The following is a 19,867-nucleotide window of genomic DNA, read 5'->3' on the forward strand; positions in this document are numbered from 1 at the left end:
ATGGCGAACCATGTGTGAACAAAATCCATATAACTCGGGTGGGATTCGAACCCACTATACGTTTGTCATGCTAGAGCATGTCTTCCATTATATCACCGAGCTAGCCCAATGCAAACCAGACCAAACGAGCAGAGGAAGAAACATGTACAAGTAGGCCTATATGACGTACACAAGGTCCTGGGTTCAGCATCCACACACTATACATTTCTTGGTCTTAGTGATGATGGCACTCTTTCAAGCAAGTCTTCCTTAGTGGGCCGTTGCTTTCTGTCCATGTACATATACCTCGAATCAGTAGCACACTTTTATAGAGCTACTGAAATCACCAAAATCTTCAAAATCCCAACTCATTTAATCAACCTGGACATTTTGTCACCACAAATCGAATCCCTCAAAAACGTTCAGAATGTCGTTATTTTGGAAAGAGCTCACTTACTGCTCCTCTCCTTTATGTCCAATGAGACTATACAACAATACAAAACACAGACAACCTTCCCGCCAGGGGTTTAGCTGATTTGTATAAACCATGGAGGAAGAAAATAACAAGGTGTCCAAATGTGCCGATAGTGTTAATTGAAAAACATGGGCTATGCAAACATTCCATACCACATGTCATCTGCGAGTGGATAAGAGAATGTGTATTGGCTCAAAACAGTGCACCCATGGAGGTAGATGTGCACCCAAAGGTATCTCGACACCCACTATCCTCTCACCAGCAAAGGTACTCGGTCAAAAAAAATACATTCATCACATCAATGGTTTGGGAGGAGTAATCCCATCCCTGCCGTCGATTTCACAAAACTCCTCCTAACTTAAGACTAATCTTAGGACTTAGGACGAGTCACAACCCTGCACTGTAGCATGCAGGCCTTAAGATTAATCCTAAGTTAGGACGAGTAACTCGTCCTAACTCGAGATAAGACGAGTCCTAACTCTTTGTGAAATCGACGGCTGTTCTTTAGAATTTGTTGAAAAGTGAGAAGATAGGCCCTACTTGTGCTGTTTGCCTCGCCTACCCCTGACAACAAAACGCCTTGCCCTTACTCTGTTTCAAACATGGAGCTTAAAGGAACACGTTGCCTTGGATCGGTCGAGTTGGTCTTTGAAAAGCGTTTGTTATAATATGCATATGGGTAGGAATATGCTGTAAAAGTAGAATACAATGATTCACACAAACATGCCTCGAAATTGCACGGTTTTCCTTTTACCTCGTCGGCTAACACGGTCGGCCATTTATGATTTTTGACTCCCATAAAAAAATGGCCGACCGTGTTAGTTCGCACAGTAAAAGGAAAACCACGCAATTTCGAGGCAAACTTGTGTGGATCATTATATTCTACTTTTAAATTATCTTTCCAACCATATGCATTTTATAACAAACGGTTACAAATGCTTTGTTATAGACCAACTCGTCCGATCCAAGGCAACGTGTTCCTTTAAAGGGCCAACGCGGCAGAAAATTCAGTCCCACTTATCTTCTATTTTAACCATCCCAACCAATCACATCCCATCCTCACTTGCAGCTTTCTACAGATGGTTCTAAATTATCTAGTCTCAATTTGTATTACGGTGACAAGGTCGTATTTAATAATGTGTGTTATAGCTCTTCAAATGGTGTTAGCTGGGAAGATCTGGAAATTAAGTGTCCAAATTGAAAAATGGGGTGTCCAAATTGATAAATAGGGTGCCCAAATTGAAAAATAGGGTGCCCAAATTGCTCACTTGTTAAAATTACATGACAGAATACTCCTCAAGGTTAAATCCAATCTTCAGACACCTCGATTGAACTAAATGACACACAGATGGTCTGACTATAGATATACACTGGCCCGAACACGCCCCTCCATGGTCGCTTAAGCCGAAAATATTGCTTAAAAATTGTCTGCTAAGCAGAAATTACCAGGATACCAGTCACAATTTGTACATGTAACATGATGGTTTGGTTGGTTACCTAATTCTGGTAAGCATAATTTTGTTGTGCTAAGCTACTTTTTGTGCCCAAAGCAGCTGTTTAAAACTTGGCATTTACGATAGTTGATTTCAGCATAGCTCGGCAAGAAAAGCCAATAGGTGGTTTTCCATGTCTCACTATAAAGAAAAAGGTCTCACAGTAAAACCCACATGCTGTCCGTTGATCTTTGAAGACCTAAGCTCAGTTGATGACCCTGGCTTCGTCACAAATCCTGCAAACTTCTCACCATCAAGGCGATGTTTATCACGACCGAATAAATTGCAAAAACATTTACTGACATTGAGTTTCTTTTTCGTTTAAGAAAGAAAATGTGAAATACAAGAAAGCTGCGCGTGGATAGAGTCAAGGACAAACGTATAAAAAGGGCACCGCTGCTGCGTAACTGGAGATCAGTTATTAATCCAACGAAATTGCCGCGCAGATGGCCGTGCACTTGACCGCGATGACTCCGCGCAGAAGAAATAATTGTTGAGCTTAAACAACTTGGTTTTAAAGCCAGTGGACACTATTGGTAATTGTCAAAGCCCAGTCTTCTCACTTGATGTATCCCAACATATGCATAAAATAGCAAACCTGTGAAAATTTGGGCTCATCTGGTCATCGAATTTGCATTGTGTACCTTCAGATGCATAACAAAACGATTCAGCTGAAGTCTCATATTATATTCTTTCTCAAAAACTACGTTACTTCTGAGGGAGCCGTTTCTCACAATGTTTTATACTATCAACAGCTCTCCATTGCTTGTTATACCACGTACGTTTTTACGCTAACAATTATTTTGATTAATTACCAAAGGTGTCCTGTGCCTTTAAACACACAGCTGAAAGAACTATTTGTTGTGCTGAACAACTTGGTTTTTAAGTTGAGAAAAATGTAATTGCTAACTGTTACAACTTGGATGAGATTACTGCGTGGGAACAACAGGGGTTATAAACGAATCGAATGATGTCAAAATCAATTTACTTCTAGGAAAACAACCGTTCATTCTTTTTTTTCATGATGGGACAAAGGTAACTCGCATCGCAATGGTAAAAGCTTGTGTTGTTCTTGACAGGAACGCGTTAACTTAATTTTACAGGAAGTCACAATTAGGTGCAAATCCCGTTCTAGTCATTTTCTCATAGACATTATACGAGTTATGTTGGCCAGTTCCATCATACAATGTGTACGCTTACAATGAGCAGAAAATGTGCCTGAACAAATTAAAGTTTGTATAGGCCCTAGCTCAAGAAGATTTGTGTTGTTCACAACAATGGATTTGCACCATTGCGTCACACAAGCCTGTCCACCGGAACTGTATGCAGGTAACATAGCATGCCTTTCGCTTTGCTTAACGGTAGCCTAGGCTATGTCTATGAAGCATAAACCTTGCCTAATGATTGCAACACTGCATGGCTTAATCAAAATACTAACAAGCTCTGTATAATTGAATTCACATGAAGCACATGATGATGCACCGGCGACCAACACACTCTGAACACGGGTTGAGACAACCATGTGCATGTTCGCACCATGGAGGAAGAACTCCATGTTCGCACTAAGGGTCAAAATAAGCAATACATAAAACGTGATTCCTTTAGCTAATAACTATAAGCCCATAGCACATAGGATTCGAACTGCCTCTAGCTACCGAGCAATCTCGGTGGTCTAGTTGGTATGACACTGCTCTAGAATTGCAAAGGTCGTGGGTTCGAATCCCACCCGAGTAAAATGCCTGTGATTTTTTTCACAGGACTCGGGAAAGTACTGAGTATACAGTGCTACACACATCGGTGTATATGGGTAAAAAAACAAAAATTAAAAATTAATATTCTTTATCCCCGATGCAAATTTAACATCTATTAAAACTATAAGCCCACCAATAAATCTAAACCTAATCACAAGTGCCATGATCTTAGTGGAAAGTTTCCCCAGAAAATATTGTCTCTCCATGATGAAGAAATCATGGGTTAACACTGGTCCCATGGCAGACGCATTTCAGAAAGTTGGCCTTGAGTCTGTCCCGAGGATTGTCAAAATCTTCAACAGCTGCAAAAAACATAAACAAAAGGAAGGCTAAGTTTGCCGTAATTTTACTCCATTGTTCACAAACGGATCCGGATTTTGTTGTTGGAAGAAAGGAGGGAAAATTGTCACACAGTGTTGGTATGGTCAGTCAGCCCATATAGAGCTATAGCTCTCGTCAGCCTACGGCCAGACAAGGGGTGCAGTGATATTATTGTTCACACTGCTTGCTGTGTGAGATTCAACACAGAGAAAGGATTCACAAGTGACTGTGAAAAGGGGGGTCCAAGATTGAGCATCGGACCGCACAGAGATACCGTTTGCCCATTTTGCGGTCTTTTACAAAAGCCACCATAACCAGATTATAGCTGTGTGTGGTGGGAATGTGGTCTCCTACCATAATAATGGCTTAGCCAGATGACTTGCGAATCGTCGTTTTGGCTTCTCACCATTGGTTAGTTCCGAAAAAGGAAACTGATGGTTGAAATTTTTTTCGATGCCCAAGCAACAACTTTCGAACAAAGACCAGCAAGCAAAAGGATATAAATTAATAGTTTGGAGACCTATACAAGAATACTGCAGGTTACTTCAAGTTACAAAAATTCTATGGTTTGGGGAAGAACATCGTTAAAAAAAATTGTAGCTTTTCTTGAAAACACTATTCAGGTGCTAGGACGAAAACTATTGATATCTCTTTGTATTAGACTGTTTGAACATACCATGATGGGAGAAAGACCAGCTGACCAGTAAGTAAGGGCATAGAGTAAAGACAGCAGGGCAAGGCTAATTTACAACACCACGATTGCCCTGTCCTAATTGATATTCCAGACGTTGACACAACAGCAATGAACTAAACGCTACTCAAGTACTGTTCCCTTCTTTACTTAAACCACAAAACATCTATATCCTAAATGATATTTACTTAAATTCTGTTTTCCCCGAGCTTTTAATTTACTGCCCAACATCAGCAAGCAAAGACTACTTGCAAACTTGCAAAGCAAGACTTCTTGCAAACTTGCAAAGCAAGACTTCTTGCAAACTTGTAAGCATAAACCCAAACACAGCAACAATAAACCACGCGTTCCTAAGGCGAGTAAGGTCTGGTCTATATAATCAGCAAACAAGTGTTCCTCATTTTCATTCCTTGCTCTATGCTCATTCCAATGCAAATAAAACATTTTGACCCTGAATCACTGTAATGCAATCATTCCAAGCCCAGCCAAATGTAATCTATACCATAATAGTTAATGCAAGCATTCATGTTTAAAGTGCGATGTTACAACCATTGAGGGAAAAAATGGTGTCCATTTCCCTTTCTGCATGTTTCAACCGTATGTGTGATTGCGTTAAGTTACCATTAAGACCCTATAATATAATCTTACTCGACTTGGATTTCAAATCTAAACAATGAACTAGCGATAACAGACACACTTGGTAAACATGAACTCCTTTGACGTTTCTGGCTAAGTTTCCAAAGAAACAAGTTTCACTTACCAATTATTTGACTCCAACTTTCCCGGAAGCTTTTACCACACAAGGCTCTCGATCCTCCACCAACGTCCACCCTCCTCACAACTAAGGTCCCTTGGAGGATTAAAGTCCCAACCGCAGAGAGGCAAGTCAAATTCCTTCTGGAACAATTAAAGTCAAATGCAAGGAGCTCGCCTAACCGACCCGACCCGGTCTTGTCACTGCGAGCTTCTGCTATTACTAGCAGAAATCAACCTTTACACCAGACTAATAAATTTTAAGGAAGGAAGTTGCCTTTTTATCAGGGTATACTTTTTTCCCCCAGGACTGTCAACAGCAAGGAAGTAAAGCACGCGCACCCATTGGGGGTCCCACTCAGCATTGGCCAATGCAGATAATCTTAGTTGGTGGATGGACAATGATTCTGTGGCGGCAGTGTGTATAGGGATTTTGACCAATCACCAGTCACAAAGTGCCACGCCTCATCTCAGATTTCGGGGCCTAATTCTTTGGAAGAGGGGTTCGCTCGGGGGGGGGGGGATCCCAATGTACAATTCTTTGAGATTGTGCAGACATTCAAATTCTCCTGGAGAGGGCAGCTCGCAAGGTTATCTTCACATGGCGAGGAATTTTCTGTTTACGTTGACATACTTTTGAGGATCTCAAAATTAGTGGCAAGTGATGACGTAAGAAACCTGGTCGTTGTCCCCATTACCTGTCCAGATGGTTTACCATCGACCAACCCCAGCAACCCATGAGCAACCCAACCAGACAGAAAGGAGAAGTGTGAGAATGAAAGAAAATCTGCCAGTACCAGAATTAAAACGTAACTTGAAAACTTTACTTCCAAAACCCCTGTCTGCACAATTTTACATTGCACATGCAATGACCTCGTCTTATAACTGATGAGAGTCATGTTGTTCGACCTTTGACCTAATGTGCTGACGCAGTTCCTTATACCCTAATAACATTAACATTATCGAGGGGGAAATGTATTAGGCACTGTGTGTTATTTTGCAGTAAAGTCCGTCCTGAATACACAAACAGCTCCAAAAGGAGATGTCTTCTTATCTTAAAAGCAGTCTTGAGTGATGGTCTGGTCCTTGCTCTATGGTCAGCCCACTCAGCTGAGCAAGGACACCGTTATTATTCAAGAGCCAGTATAGCCCGAAAATAGCAGCCCGTTTCTTCATACAAAATTTGTTATTGGAAGACAGCCTGCTTTTGTGTACATTGTGTTAACGGAGTCTCAGAACCCTATTCAGTTGCCACTCGGCTCAAGTGTTGATCGTAATTGAACGAACCATTGGAGAACACTCCTTTGTCCTCTCACCTTTTTTTGCTGCAGACCACATAGCTGGACTGCATTAGGAGCATAGAAAAGATGTGATGCTTTCCTCTCATTGTAAAATCCTCTTTTTTCAGAGCAAGGACATCCCCTGGTTTGTTTGTCTTGTTGTTTGCGTAACTCAGCAGCCCCTCCCCAGGATGGCTGAGGACAATGTATGGTGGATGTCTATAGGCTATATAATAGGATTTTTTTTATATATTTTTTTTTTTGGGGGGGAGGGGGATGTATTCGTGTGAGGCAGGGAGCTTACATGGATGTGGACTCAATTCAATTCACTGGTTTGAAACTCACATTATTCCATACTTCAGGATAATTACGAAGAAAGACGTAAGAAAAACATGAAATTACTAGAGGGCCTAACTTGTACATATTTTGGCACCCACTGAGCACACAAACCTTCCACCGTCCAACCACACCCTTGTCTAGATGCTGACTTTGACAAGCTGGATAGATGTAGAACATGCATTAAAGACACTGGCCACCTTTGATTGTCAAAGACCAGTCCTCTCACTTGGTGTATCTCAACATATGCATAAAATAGTAAACCTGTGAAAATTTGAGCTCAATTGGTAGACAAAAACACCTTTGTCCCACCAAGTTGTTTGCCTTCAGAAGCTTGATTTCGAGACCTCAAATTCTAAGACTGAGATCTCGAAATCAAGTTCGTGGAAAATTACTTCTTTCTAAAACTATGTTACTTCAGAGGGAGCCGTTTCTCACAATGCTTTTACTATCAACTTCTCCCCATCCCCATTACTCGTTACCAAGTAAGGTTTTATGCTAATAATTATTTTGAGTAATTACCAATAGTGTCAACTGCCTTTAAGTCAGACTTACACAGTATAAGAAGCCGACGCTTTTGGTGAGAAGCCCGATGGACCGGTTAACAGAACGTATGAACAAGAATAACGGACCAGAAAGTTAAAAAAAAAAAACACCCAGAAATTATTATATTTTTTTCGCAGTGCTTGAAAGGCTAGTGCAGTAGACTATCCCAATTCCATGATGGCAAACTGGAGTATTTATTGCTTAGGGCTTACTCAATTTCACATTAAAAGTATATGCCCCGTAAAGTAACATTTTAAAAGGACGCAGATCATTGTAAATGTATGGACAAGAAACCGAATTGACAACAAAAGGAAAACCACCAAAATAGGACTAGACAAACTCGACTAGACAAACTCAGTTCTAGCCCCTGAATCCGAAGGTCACACGATAAAATCCCGCTCTAGTCAATTTGCTTTGTTAAAATATATCTGAAAAGCAAGCTTTAAGCACTGAATTTAAAGGTTAAAGGAACACGTTGCCTTGGATCGGTCGAGTTGGTCTTTGAAATGCGTTTGTAACCGTTTTTTATAAAATGCATATGGGTAGAAAGATGTTGAAAAAGTAGAATACAATGATCCGCACAAACATGCCTCGAAATTGCGTGGTTTTCCTTTTACCTCGTCGACTAACACGTCGGCCATTTATGGGGGTCAAAATTTTGACTCCCATAAATGGCCGACCATGTTAGTTCGCACAGTAGAAGGAAAACCACGCAATTTCGAGGCAAACTTGTGTGGATCATTGTATTCTACTTTTCAAACATCTTTCCAACCATATGCATTTTATAAAAAACGGTTACAAACGCTTTTGTTTTGACCAACTCGTCCGATCCAAGGCAACGTGTTCCTTTAAACTTCTAACAAATACAATGAATTTCACAAAAGCAAGGGATAGGCATATTCTTCAAGACTTTTAAGACGGAGTGGAAACTGTGCACGAGGAACATAATCTCGACTCAGTCAGAGTTGTCTTGCCTTCGCCCATGGTTCACTCAAATCATGGAGGAATAAGAACAATTCCTCCATGCTCACACCATGGAGGTAGAATTGTTCACATATAGAGAAAGGACCTTGCTCAGTGGTTTACTATAGACGAGTATTTTTGGCTGTGAGATGCAAAACAAGTAAAGCGATTTGTTTCATATTTATTTGGCCATTATAAGACACAACACACCGACCATGGGGGTAAACATGTAATAGTAAGGAAGGAAGTTTGGAAGTTTGTGGATGAGGGCGCCCTCTTGCGGTAAACATTTCGTTTTTGAGTAGATTAACTTTGCAGGCGCAATTGGAACCCGGGCTGAAATATCGAGTAAGTTAGTGTGCTATTTACTACATTTGGTCTGTTTTTTTATCGCATAGGACCTATCGTTTCTTTTGAGGATGCTGACTTGTTGTTTTACATATTATGGATTGGTTTCTTTGGGATGTTTTGGGGGACAAATTGTCACACGCCTTTTTACGGGGATGCTGTACAGACTGGATCCCCATGCCTCGCCGTAGTCACAACATCTACATAAACAAAGAACCAGTCTATTTGCAACATTGCGCAACAATGTCACGTTTTGGCCTGGACATTGCCTTGGTGTTCTTTGAAATGGTCCAACTAAAAAAAAATGCCCTCATAAAGGTGCCTTGTAGTTTCAAGAAGAAAACGCATTGGTGCCCTTGCCCTTTCAAAAGGCTATAGTATTAATTAGCATCAACAAGCATGCATACACAACTCAGCAACTTAAACTTAAACTTCTGCAGTTGAATTTTTGAAGTGAATGAAGGATTTTTAAATTGAAATGGTTCGTCATCTCTATTTAGAGAAGGGCTAGTTCTAGGCTACTGAAAAAAAATTGATGCCATATTTTACAATGTTGAACATCTCTTTATACCCCATTACAGATTGACAACCACACACATCATGTATAAATGTTGGTTAGGGTGGATCCAATTATGGAGTTCAAAGCACAGCTATTATTATCCCTGGAGGACATTACATAAGAGTGTTTCTTCAACAAGTTACCATGACAACTCATCTGCAAGATACTTGGCTTCAGGATGTGCAAAGTTTTCGGTAAGAACTATTCGGCAGTCTTGTATTCCGAGACAAGATTGCCACTTTTGGACTCCAAGCCAAATGTGCTGCACAAGAAGGTATCATACGACAAAGCACCCAAGTAAAAAATGTTTGAGATCAACAGTGTACAGGAATGTTCGGACGATGTGCAAATCTTCTATGATACAATCCGCAGATACAATATTTGCCCTGTCGTCCGGTCAGGGAAAGTGTGGTGTCGCCGTTGTTCGTGTTTCTGGTCCAAAAACATCCGATGCATTGTTACAAGTAGTCAAAGCAAAACGTCTGCCAACGGCTAAGATGGTGAATTTAACAAAACTCTACAACCCAGCCGATGGAGAGGCTGTTGATAAAGGACTTGTAGTCTGGTTTCCAGGTCCTCAGAGTTTCACAGGTGAAGACGTGTGTGAGTTTCACGTTCACGGAGGACCAGCCGTTGTGACTGCAATGCATTCAGTTCTTGGTAACATCAAAGGTCTTAGGCCTGCAGAACCCGGTGAATTCACCAAGCGGTAGGTATAACACAATCGCAGCTACCACACAATTCCCTGGACTCACTTTAAAAAAAACTTCTTTCAGGAAAGAATGGGCAAGAAAATAATGAAAGAAAAAACACCCTTGTTGCTCATTTTTTTGTGCTTTCATATGCCTGAGAAAGACGTGTGCTTTCAGATGCCTGAGAAAGGCTTCAGGCCTGAAGTCTTTCTCATATTAAAATATTTTATTGGGAAATTTCTCAAAAACGACGTTACTTTAGAGGGAGTAATTTCTCACAATGTTTTATACTAGATTAAGCTTGGGCGATATCGATTTATTTTATTCACGATATATCGCCGACAATATATCGCGATATTCGATATAATCGCGATTAATGAAATTTGACATCATCAGTCTTTAAACTCCAAGTGAAAGTTGTAGAAGAGACAGTCATAGCTTAAGAGAGGTGTTCTAATGACCTATTCTTCTGGTTTTACTCCAAACCTATGGGGTGCAAGATGTCTCAGCTAGCAAATACATCGCGATATTTAATCGATATTGCGATATATCGCGATTATCGCGATTATCGCGATATATCGCGATATATCGATATTTCGATTAAAACCAAATCCATCCGTTATCGAAATCGTTTCCAAATTAATATCGCGATATTCGATAGTATCGTGATATCGCCCAAGCTTATACTAGATCAACAGCTCTTCATTACTCGTTACCAAGTAAGTTTTTACGCCAGTATTTTTTTGAGTAATTTCCAAACAGGTCCAGTCCCTTCAATACTGTAGAATAAATCAACCTGAAACCTAAACCCAAAGGATATAATTGAAATTTTCCTTCTCTTCTTCTTGATGTCAGTGCTTTTTTGAACGGTAAGCTGGACCTGACGGAGGTGGAAGGCTTGGGAGATTTGATTCATGCTGAGACGGAGGCTCAGAGAAGACAAGCTCTGAGGCAGATGGATGGAGATCTTAGCAAGATGTACAGCTCCTGGAGAACACAGCTCCTTAGAGTAAGAGTTAACAGTATTTCAGAAACTATGCTTTATCGTATTTCATTTTTATTTATTGTTTTGAATTTAAGGACTCTCAAAAAGCGAACTTAATCTCTGTACTATCCAAGAACACTGTTGAGAGAAGGGAGACTCAGCTAAAGAAAAGCTCTATATAAGAAACGTGTATTATTTTTATTTTCAGTGTGTGGCTCACGTTGAGGCTTTCATAGACTTCAGCGAGGATGAGAACATTGAAGAAGGTGTCTTGGACAAAGGTAAAGAAACAACACATTCTACTTGAAGATATATAGTCTTATTAATATGAGTCATATCAGCTTAAACAAAAATGGCCATCTTATTCTGTTGACCCATTGCACTGATGTCACACATGGCTACTGTATCCTACAATCTGCCATTACAGGCATCAAATTGCATGTAAAGAGATGGTGTAGCATAAAGTAGCTAAGCACAACAAAATTATGCTTAACAGAGTGAGGTTACCAACCAAAACACCATGACACATGTAGAATTTGTGACTGGTATCCTGCTCATTGTTGCTTAGCCTAAAATTGTTAAGCAATATTTGCTGCTTAAGCAGCTCTATGAAACTGGGTCCAGGGGTGGATTTCACAAAGAGTTAAGACTAGTCTTATCTCGAGTTAAAACGAGTTACTCATCCTAATCTGGGACTAGCCGTAAGTTTTGCAAACCTCATTTGTCCTAAGTTAGGACTATCTTTGTGAAATCCACCCCAGGACTCACAGTCTGTTTGACTTCCTTGCAGCTCAGGATGGAGTGAATCGGCTTCTTAGTGAGATCCAGTCCCATCTTAACGACAATCGCTGTGGGGAGAGGCTGAGGAGCGGTGTCCAGGTGGCCATCATCGGTCGACCGAATGTCGGAAAAAGCTCGCTCCTGAATCTTTTGTGTAGGTAAAGCATGCTAGTTTTTGCTTGTAATAATGTGCGGAAAGACTCATACTGGCATAGTCTTAGAGGTGAAAGGTAAAGGAAATACACCACTTTGCCAGCCCGGCCATCCCCGCTTCTTGAGCAAGACACTTGGCCATATAACAAATGAGAAACTGAAGGGCTGATATGTTGGACTAACTTATTGGGGCTAACATAAGTAGCTTGAGGTTGTCTGCTCCCCAGGGAGTTGAGAGAGTTTGAAGAATGGTTTAATATGTCAAGTTTAGAGATGAGGTTGTACAGTGCCTTGATCTAGTTAAGGATATGTGCAATATAAAATGGCCTTCTTTTTGTAATTAATTAATATTATTATTAAAGAAATTACATCAAGATATTCCTTCTTTTTAAAGGTCAGCGACCAGCAGCCATCGTCACCCCAATAGCAGGTACAACGAGAGATGTGATAGAGTCTGCGGTTAACATCGGTGGGTACCCGGTGCTTCTTCTCGACACTGCTGGTCTTCGAGAAACAAATGATATGGTGGAACAAGAAGGAGTCCGTAGGGCTAAACAGAGGTTGGTGTCTTTTATGGTGAATCAGATTTCATGTGTTTTAGTTTGATGCGTTTGGTACCTGCTGTCACCTCGCTAAAGGTGGAAGTTAACCGAACTCTGAAATATCTATTCTGCTGTAGTAGAATACATAGCAAGACAAGTTTTCAAGTGAACATAATCTACCTAGCAAGTAGATACACACATTGCATTACCACAAACCAAATATACAATGATACCTCAACATGCAATGCCTCAAATCCCATATTGAGTGATTAAGTTTGCTTTTCCAAGAGTCGTTGGCTTTACAATTAGTATACACAAAATGTTATATGTTTTTTTGTTACACAGGGCGGATACGGCAGACATAAGAGTTGTGATGATGGAGGCAAGTGACATCCTTGACAATATACCCAAGACTTCATCCACCGATGGTCTCCACGACAACTCAATAGATTCCGTCTTAGAAAAGCAACTTCAAGACACATTAATAATTTCTGAGACATCGGAAAGGACGTCTGAAGACATCAGAGAAGTGGAGTTTGAGGACACACTTCTTGTGATTAACAAATCGGATCTTCTCTGTGATGCAGAAAAGATCATACGCTTGGAATTTTTTGTAAGAAAACACAATGAAGAGAGGACGAAGGAGCAGGTCTCCGTCTGCTTGATGTCCTGTGAAACCAAGGATGGTGTTGACGACCTCCTTGAGATTTTGAGAGGAAAAGTTGAAACTCTGTAAGTTGAAAACGAGTTGCCCCTATACAATCTCTTTCAAAAGTTCTATATCTGATAAAAGTAAATTCATACAAAACACCTTCTGGATATACATGTATACTCAATAAAAGTTCAGAGAGAAAAGCCTTCCGCAGCTCTAGGTTCTTTTTTGTGCATTACACAACGTGTGGGACCAAAGGCTTTAGGTCTCATCTAAAGGATGAAGCAATAATGGTAAAGTGTCTTGCTTGAAGGACTCATGTGTCAAGCCCAGGATTCAAACCCACACTCTGCAGGGCCCAATTTCATAGAGCTGCTAAGCACAGAAGTTTGCTTAGCATGAAATTTCTTCCTTGATAAAAATAGGATTACCAACCAAATTTTAACATGATTTTCAGGATGAGCAAACAACAGCTGAATACAACAAGGAATATGCAACAAATTGAAATTTGGTTGATAATCCTGTTTTTACCAAGGAAGAAATTTCATGCTAAGCAAATTTTTTTGCTTAGTAGCTCTATGAAACTGGGCCCTGATCAGAAACACCAAAGCTTGAGTCCAGTGCACTCGAATGCTCAGCCACAAGACACCATGATGAGATTCAAACTCAATATCTTGCAAGATATAAAATCACCACCTATTTCTACTTTTTTCACAGATGTGGTAATCCACTTGTGGGGAACCCCAGCCTAACGCAATCTCGTCACCGTAGCAACCTCAAGGGATGCGTTGCTTCACTGGAGGCGTTCTCCGATCAGCAAGACCTGGTTATGGCCGCTGAGCAGCTACGGATTGCACTGAGGTACCTCGGCAAGATTACTGGAAGTGTAGGTGTGGAGGAGATCCTAAACGTGGTGTTTCAAGATTTTTGCATTGGTAAATGATGATGGACTCAAATTGAATTTGTGATGAGACATTCATAAATACCTCAGACAGTTTCGCTATTCCTATTGGTGGAGAGCGCGTCACGTGGGTGTGTACAAACCTTTGTTTATGACCCGTAAAGTGTTAATTCATGGGCGTGACACGCGACCTTGCACCTGCTCTTTTAAGACAGTTTCTTCATTCCTTTTGGTCAAGAGCGACATGCACAGCATTCCCTTATAAGGAGTTGTTTACCCGTGGGCGGCGGAGGGCTTCACCATTTCATAGCTGGAGGAATGTTGTGTTGAAAGAAATCATTTAACAATTAAAATTTTTGCATTTATTTCACCTTTTGACCAAAAACTGATGTTTTTGACTGAAAAGTTATTTATGAATCAAAGTGTGTTGAATCGGTTTTCAACTAGTGGTTTAAACCTGCCGAGGCCTGGTTCTTTATAATTTACCTTCAAGGTGAGGGCTACACCTAACTGATTTGGGCTGTCGACCCAATTCAACTGCCACCAGGGGCATGTTGCCACCTACTCCTGGGGCTGAAACAGAATTATGATCCCCGTCACAGTTTGTATGGATGTAGGCATGGGTATCATCCACTAGGAGCATTGCTGGTAAAGCAGAATACACTACCAACTTTTTACAAAGCAATTATGAAAATCAAGATGAAACGGTTTTGAGTTAAATAAATCGTTTATTTATTAAATCAATAAAACTCATTTGATATAGACGCCGTTACCTTGCCCATTTTTTCCCTGAAAAACATTTCTTTCCTAAATGCTGCCATCTTCTGGAAATATTTCGATTGGAATCTGGTTTTAAAAGCAAATGTTACTACAAATAACATTACTTTACCTTTAATAACATACTGGGTATTATAAACATCTAATAGCTATAAATGTACAAACAAAGACACACTTTAAATACAATAAAATCTCTTTAAAGCCCAGTACATACTTCCTGCGAATGGGATAGCAACAAATAGTTCACATCAGTTGAAATGAGCTCAACTCCTGCGAAACATTCGCAGCCAAAACAGCCAAGTGAAGTCAAAATTTTTATCGCATTTACATTCGCAGGAAGTATGAACCAGGCTTAACACTGATAAAATGTTCACTTACATTTGCTCCCTCCTCACAAGAAAGTCAAAATTGCACTTTTTAAAGTTCACTAAATAATATTTAAAATCCAAGATTTTCCTCGGGTAACGTATCTCCACAATGCATCGGGTCGTCGGCAGGTGCAATAGTTATCACTTCAAGCTCCTGATTGGCGGGGTATCCGATGACATTATACGTCACCTCACCCTTATGTCTCTGTGATTGGCTACTCTTGTAAATCACCACGGTGATGATGAGGAAGACCACGCCCCAGAACGTTAACCCCGCCGCCAGAATCACAATGATAAGTTGACTGTCGATAGGTTCAAGGAGCACAACTTCTTCCGATTGTGTTTCAATAGTCGGAGATGAACCTGTCGCTGTATGGAACTCCAAACTCTTTGTTGATAATGGCAATGGTGAACTCTTCGATGGAGACTCAAAATTCTTCGTTGAAGACTCCCAGCTCCTTGTTAAAGACGCTGGTGTTTTCTTTGATGTTTCTGGGGAAGATGTGTTTTCAGTCGGAGTAGAGGGTGGAGAAGTTTCTGGCTGTGTTGTTACAGCTAATAAAAAAAATTAAAAAAATAATTTTATTTAATTTGTAAATTTAATTTGTTCTAAGGTGCATGACAATGTACAATAAAAATCGTTAAAACTACCATAAATCACGGGGTATTAAAATAAAACAAAAATACAGAATACACAAATTTCAGAAATAACAATGGAGCAACAAAAAAAACCTCACCTATTCCACTGCATGTTGTTTCTGATGTCACAGTGATGTCATCAATTGCAATATCGGATTTGAATCCGTCCCCTCTATGGGCTTCAAATAATATCTGCAAAAATTAAAACATGTTTTTTTGTTATTTTAATTGAAAAACATTGTGGTCATTTTGGCAAACCCTGCTTTACTAAAAGTCGATCATGACCAAAGCACGGCTAGAGAAATAGAAATAAGTTTGTTCCAATTCTGGTTTAAGTGGAATCAGTTTCATAACTGCCATTGAACTCGGAGGAACATGACAAGTGCCTGAAAAGGTCCCATACTTCAACAAATATCTTCCTATATTAGTTTTGGTTTTTTATATTTGTAAATATTTTCCCCTCGTACAAATGTACCCCACCCCCTCCCCTAAAATCATCTGAAGAATTTCTGACAAATTTTTACCTCAAAGCCTGACGCTGAGCTTCCATCAACCTCTGCCCCAATCCACTCATCACCTTGTTCTCCCTTCAATGTCCACAAGGATTCCATCACAACCTCCCCCTGGCGTCGTAGGAGCACAGTCAATCGCCCAGTGTCCTTCCCGTGCATGTGATAGAAGAAGCGGACACAGAATGCCGGAGTTGGCTGGAATGTTGGACTGATGATGCGGGCAGCGTCCCAAGCACGAGGAGCAGATGTCTCTATGTACATGTAGTGACCTTTTTCAAAAAAGTTCAAATCAAACCAAATATTTGTGACAGAGGTATCAGAGAAGAATTTTTGTTTATTTTAAACTAAAAAAACAGGGATGAGAGTCGCTGCTGACAAACTGAAAGTGGGATCCAGTTCTTAAGTACATTGAAATGATTGCAATTTCACCTTTTAGTAAACTTTGGGAATAAAGTAGGGTGAAAATGGCGTTTGTAGCAAAATTCATCCAAGAGAATGTCAGTTGTCACTTCTAAAAGTGTTGTATCATCTCCAAGGAAATTGTAAATAATTCGGGTTAAAAATAGAAAAATTTACCCGAGTGCGACTTGAACCTACAACCACGGGACCAGTGTGCCAGCACTCAACCAACTGAGCTATCTAGCTCTATGTTGGGTATATTTAAATATAAATGATTTTTCACAAGAAATTGCCTGGAACAATATGCCTGCAAATGACCACGTTATACCCTTATGAAACATATATTTTTGAAAGACTAGTTCTATATTACATTGTGTTTGCTTACCATCGGTGGAGTTAACTCCAAGGGTGTGGTCATGAGATGGTCCCGTCTCAGATGTGGGCGTGTTCCCCCGGGTAACAGACCAATCAAAATCATCGGTGCTGTCCTGAACATAGCCACACGTGTTATCTGGAGTTTCAAAGTCACAGATATGACTGGAACCATCGACTGCTACAAAAACAGAAAAGAGCAAAATATTTATGTACAACTTTCATTGTGTTTTACCTGTACATCAATTAAGCACTGTATTAGTACTCCCTCCCACCACACCTCAAGTCCTTGGGTAAAACAAAATCCAAAGTCCACAACCTTTAACATTCTATAGCAGATGATTTAAAACTTGGCCAGCGAACTTGCCCAGTGGCCAGAGGCAGCTTCAATTCTATACTTTACAAGTGAGTAGGCCTATCATAATGATTTCAACATGTTTAAATGCCTCATTTACTTTTGTTGGACTAATGCAATTTGAAGCCATTATTTTGTGACAAAAAGGTGACATTTTAACTTGCAGAAAAAATTCCTCTTTGGCATGTACAGAACCATATATTTTTGCTGTCCGATGATGTCATATCTTGCTCTGCAAAAGTATCAAACAAAATCATAAATTTTTCACCATTTTAAGTTCGAGACTAGCAATTTTTCTCATTAGAAAATGAGTGCATTACAAAACTGAATTTAACTTTAAAAAACCTTTAATGGGATAGAAAGCATAGTTTTATTACCTGTGTGGAGTGATAGGGTAGCCCACAGGCAGAGAATGCCAACCGCTGTCGTCAAATCCATCGTTTGAAAATAGTCACCAAATCAAAAACCAATCAACCACACCAAGAACCACTTGCAGACAATAAAATGACAACTTCAGAGATAATTCAAGGCATTTATAGAGCTTTTCTCACAGCCAAATCTCTTCCTGTTTTTGACAATCAACACCATGAAATTTCCTTTGCGGTGGCGGTGGGAAATCCTAAAATAAAACTAAAACGGTCCGCCAAATCAAAATCGGCATCGACAAAACAGGATCCTATGTATCTCATATGCATTTCCCTTGCAAACAATAAAGCCATGACTCTTATCATGTCTGTTGCATAGAGACCCTTGAAGGTAAATTACGGTAGTAACTCTACCACTCATTCCAAAGGTCGACTTCCAAAGTCCACAAGGAAGTGTACTACAACAGACAAGATAACCGGAAAAAATAACAACTCTGCATAAATAGCAACCGACCATAAACTTGTCTACAATATCTACTTATATCTATTCCCGGTCTGGATAATTAGTAGGTGTTTTTGATTTATATCTCTGTGTCATTCACTTCTAGATTTCCCTCGGAGAGTTTGAAGAAATGTCAGACATGTTTTGTCAAATTTACGGTGGAAGGTTTTTAAGGAAAAAAATAAATATCTATGGATTATTTGTGAACTCTTTTACACTGCAAAAAAAATAGTTGATGGCCTGACGTTTCAACCCTAGCAGAGTCTTTCTCAAAGGTTAAAAATGTAAGCCTTTGAGAGAAAGACTTCTTTTATACCATTTATCTTTGGATTGGTAAGCAGTTTGCACAGCTTATATTTCCCCTCTTACACTGATCAGCTTGAACTTTGATGACCCTCCAACCCTTGCATTACAGGTAGGCTCATAAACAGGTAAAAACTCAGCATTAATGACCATAAAAATGTACTTGGTGAGAAGCACTCCAGCTGTTGATAGTATAAAGTATCTTGAGAAAGGATTCCCTCCAAAGTATTATGGTTTTGATAATACTGTTCACCCAAAACATTTGCAACATTTTGCATTATAAGGTAGAATCATGATAGATTGGTAAATAATAAACAAATTAATGACAAAAAATTGCTGCACTGCAGCTGTTGATAAGTATCAAATATCTTGAGAAAGGATTCCCTTCTAAGTATTATGGTTTTAATCTTGGATGAATCAATTTGATTCACTGGTTTGATTGGCTGCATATTGCACCACAGCACCCTGTAAAACCATATCATGGTCCAATGTAAAGGAATTGGTCTCATACTTGAGAATGCTTAATCACCATGGGCTTTACTGAGTAACAGATTTGAGAACCATATAAAAAAAACACTATTATTAAGTATATTTGGTTTGCGGTAACGCCATGTGTGTATCTACTTGCCAGGTAGAGTTTTTTCTTAGAGAGCTGTCTTGCTTTCTATACCATCCGCCCTGGTAATAGTTAAAAAGCAGGACAGTTCTTTTCAGAACTGAAAAGTCTCCCGAACCTCCGATTATCTACTCCGCGGCAGTAGAATAAAGCAAGACACTTCTCTTAGAACAAACTCTATCTGGCAAGTAGATACACACATGGTGTTACCGCAAACCAAATATACATTGATACCTCACCATGCAAATGCCTCAAATCCTATATACTATTTATTATTAAGGTTCTCACTATGACCGTCTCTGTCCCATCCTGAGTTATGTGCAAACCTAAGAACAATTATTTGTTCAATCTTACCAATGTAAAATCGTCCTTTCAATAATGACAGCGATAACATTTACAAAACGGCAACAAAAATACTACTTTGGAAGGGAAATAAAATACAATTCACTCGATTTCGTT

The 19,867-nt window shown here is 39.8% G+C and overlaps 3 protein-coding genes across 6 annotated transcripts in view; 1 reads left to right on the plus strand and 2 right to left on the minus strand.

Annotated features, from left to right (window-relative positions):
• The window catches only part of LOC139942346 (fibrillin-1-like), a 69,686-nt gene extending 63,875 nt beyond the window's left edge, over window positions 1–5,811 (minus strand). For all 3 annotated transcript variants that reach the window (XM_071939182.1, XM_071939180.1, XM_071939181.1), the window contains exon 1: window positions 5,471–5,811. The gene's annotated coding sequence lies outside the window, so the exon portion shown is untranslated. The remainder of the gene's footprint in view (window positions 1–5,470) is intronic.
• Window positions 5,812–8,872: 3,061 nt separating this feature from the next.
• LOC139942194 (tRNA modification GTPase GTPBP3, mitochondrial-like) lies at window positions 8,873–14,896 on the plus strand. Its single transcript, XM_071938962.1, has 8 exons — window positions 8,873–8,936; window positions 9,518–10,204; window positions 11,043–11,196; window positions 11,381–11,453; window positions 11,963–12,106; window positions 12,500–12,665; window positions 12,993–13,379; window positions 14,017–14,896. Exons 2-8 carry the CDS (start codon window positions 9,537–9,539, stop codon window positions 14,240–14,242), a joined length of 1,818 nt encoding a protein of 605 aa, XP_071795063.1. The 5' UTR covers window positions 8,873–8,936; window positions 9,518–9,536; the 3' UTR covers window positions 14,243–14,896.
• A 12-nt stretch (window positions 14,897–14,908) lies between these two features.
• On the minus strand, window positions 14,909–18,343 carry LOC139942195 (uncharacterized). 2 transcript variants are annotated; one of them, XM_071938964.1, is made up of 5 exons: window positions 18,000–18,343; window positions 17,281–17,445; window positions 16,509–16,765; window positions 16,083–16,176; window positions 14,909–15,900 (listed from the first exon to the last, which is right to left on the minus strand). In XM_071938964.1, exons 1-5 carry the CDS (start codon window positions 18,058–18,060, stop codon window positions 15,416–15,418), a joined length of 1,062 nt encoding a protein of 353 aa, XP_071795065.1. In that variant the 5' UTR covers window positions 18,061–18,343; the 3' UTR covers window positions 14,909–15,415. The 2 variants fall into 2 exon arrangements, with proteins under 2 accessions (XP_071795065.1, XP_071795064.1); XM_071938963.1 differs by having other exon boundaries at window positions 17,281–17,448; window positions 18,000–18,340.
• Window positions 18,344–19,867: the final 1,524 nt, after the last annotated feature.

This window comes from Asterias amurensis, chromosome 9, assembly GCF_032118995.1.
Source record: "Asterias amurensis chromosome 9, ASM3211899v1".
NCBI lineage: Eukaryota > Metazoa > Echinodermata > Asteroidea > Forcipulatida > Asteriidae > Asterias > Asterias amurensis.